This window comes from Sceloporus undulatus, chromosome 1, assembly GCF_019175285.1.
Source record: "Sceloporus undulatus isolate JIND9_A2432 ecotype Alabama chromosome 1, SceUnd_v1.1, whole genome shotgun sequence".
Classification (NCBI taxonomy): Eukaryota; Metazoa; Chordata; class Lepidosauria; order Squamata; family Phrynosomatidae; genus Sceloporus; species Sceloporus undulatus.
This window is the reverse complement of record NC_056522.1, coordinates 215,211,282-215,212,423: the sequence shown is the minus strand read 5'-3', so window position 1 is coordinate 215,212,423 and position 1,142 is coordinate 215,211,282. Positions and strand designations below refer to the sequence as shown.

General features: G+C 49.2%; 1 protein-coding gene across 1 annotated transcript in view; it reads right to left on the bottom strand.

Annotated features, from left to right (window-relative positions):
- Positions 1–116: 116 nt before the first annotated feature.
- Positions 117–1,142, bottom strand: part of LOC121919217 (T-box brain protein 1-like) — a 3,526-nt gene continuing 2,500 nt past the window's right edge. Inside the window, exon 2 of the mRNA XM_042445569.1 lies at positions 117–449. Within this exon, the coding sequence (XP_042301503.1) occupies positions 227–449 (223 nt within the window). The 3' untranslated portion in view covers positions 117–226. The remainder of the gene's footprint in view (positions 450–1,142) is intronic.

Sequence of the window (1,142 nt, the reverse complement as noted above, 5' to 3'; positions counted from 1 at the left end):
ATCTATCTATCTATCTATCTATCTATCTATCTATCTATCTATCTATCTATCTATCTATCTATCTATCTATCTATCCCTCTCCGCCTGGGTCCCTGTGTCCCAGGCAAGTCCGCCAAGGCGCTCTCATTAAGCCTTCGCACCTCCAGCCCCGGGTGTTGTGTGTGTGTCTCCTATGTGTGTGTCTGGGTGTCTGGGTGTGTGTAGCGGGAGGTTTCAGGAAAATGTGTTAATTAGAAGTGAGAAAGAACAAAAAAAACAGCAGAGAAGGGGAAAGAAGGCGGCGACCAGGCTTGCCTTGGACGTTGGTGTCGGCTTTGCCGCAAGGCACCCACTTGCCTCCCTGGAAGCGCCAGTGGTTGGGGTCTGCCAGGATGACATCCACGAAAATGTTGTAGTGGGCCGTCGGATCCAGGCCAGAAATATTGAAGCTCAAGAAAGGGAACATGCGCCTGTGTCGGGAGAGAAAGAGAAAGAGAGAGATGGAAGGAAGGAAGGAAGGAAGGAAGGAAGGAAGGAAGGAAGGAAGGAAAAGAGAGACTTTTTTAAAAGGAGAGAAGTGAGAGTTTCATAACAGTAATAATAATAGTAATAATACGAAGACGAACACGAACCAATCTCCCCTGCCCACCCTTGAGACCTGGCTGTCGGGTGGATGGCAGAGCGAAGCAGAGCCCCCCAAAGCCCCTCTCGGTTCCCTCGCAAAGGTGGCTGTGCCTCATCCCGAAAAGGCTGCGAGAGGCTTCCACAGATCCAGGGCTGGCAGCATGGGGCTGGAGGGAGGGCCACTGGGGACCCTCAAAGACCCCCCCTCCAAAGGCCACGGAAGCAAGTCCCGGGGGATCTGGTGGCGTTTTGGTGGCCCTGGATGGAGGAGCAAGGCGTCCACCGAAGATAAGCGACAAAGGAGGGTCGCCGAGGGAAAGGGAACCGGCTAGAGGCTGGGAAAGTCTGGACAGGGGCAAACGTTGCAGCAGCAATGATGATGATGATGATGATGATGATAGATTATAATTACAGATGGTAGTAATAAAATAATAGTTGATGATGATAGATAGATGATCATTGATTGATTATAATGATAATAATAGATGAGATGATAATAATAATAATGATGGTGGTGATTGATTATGATGGTAATAATA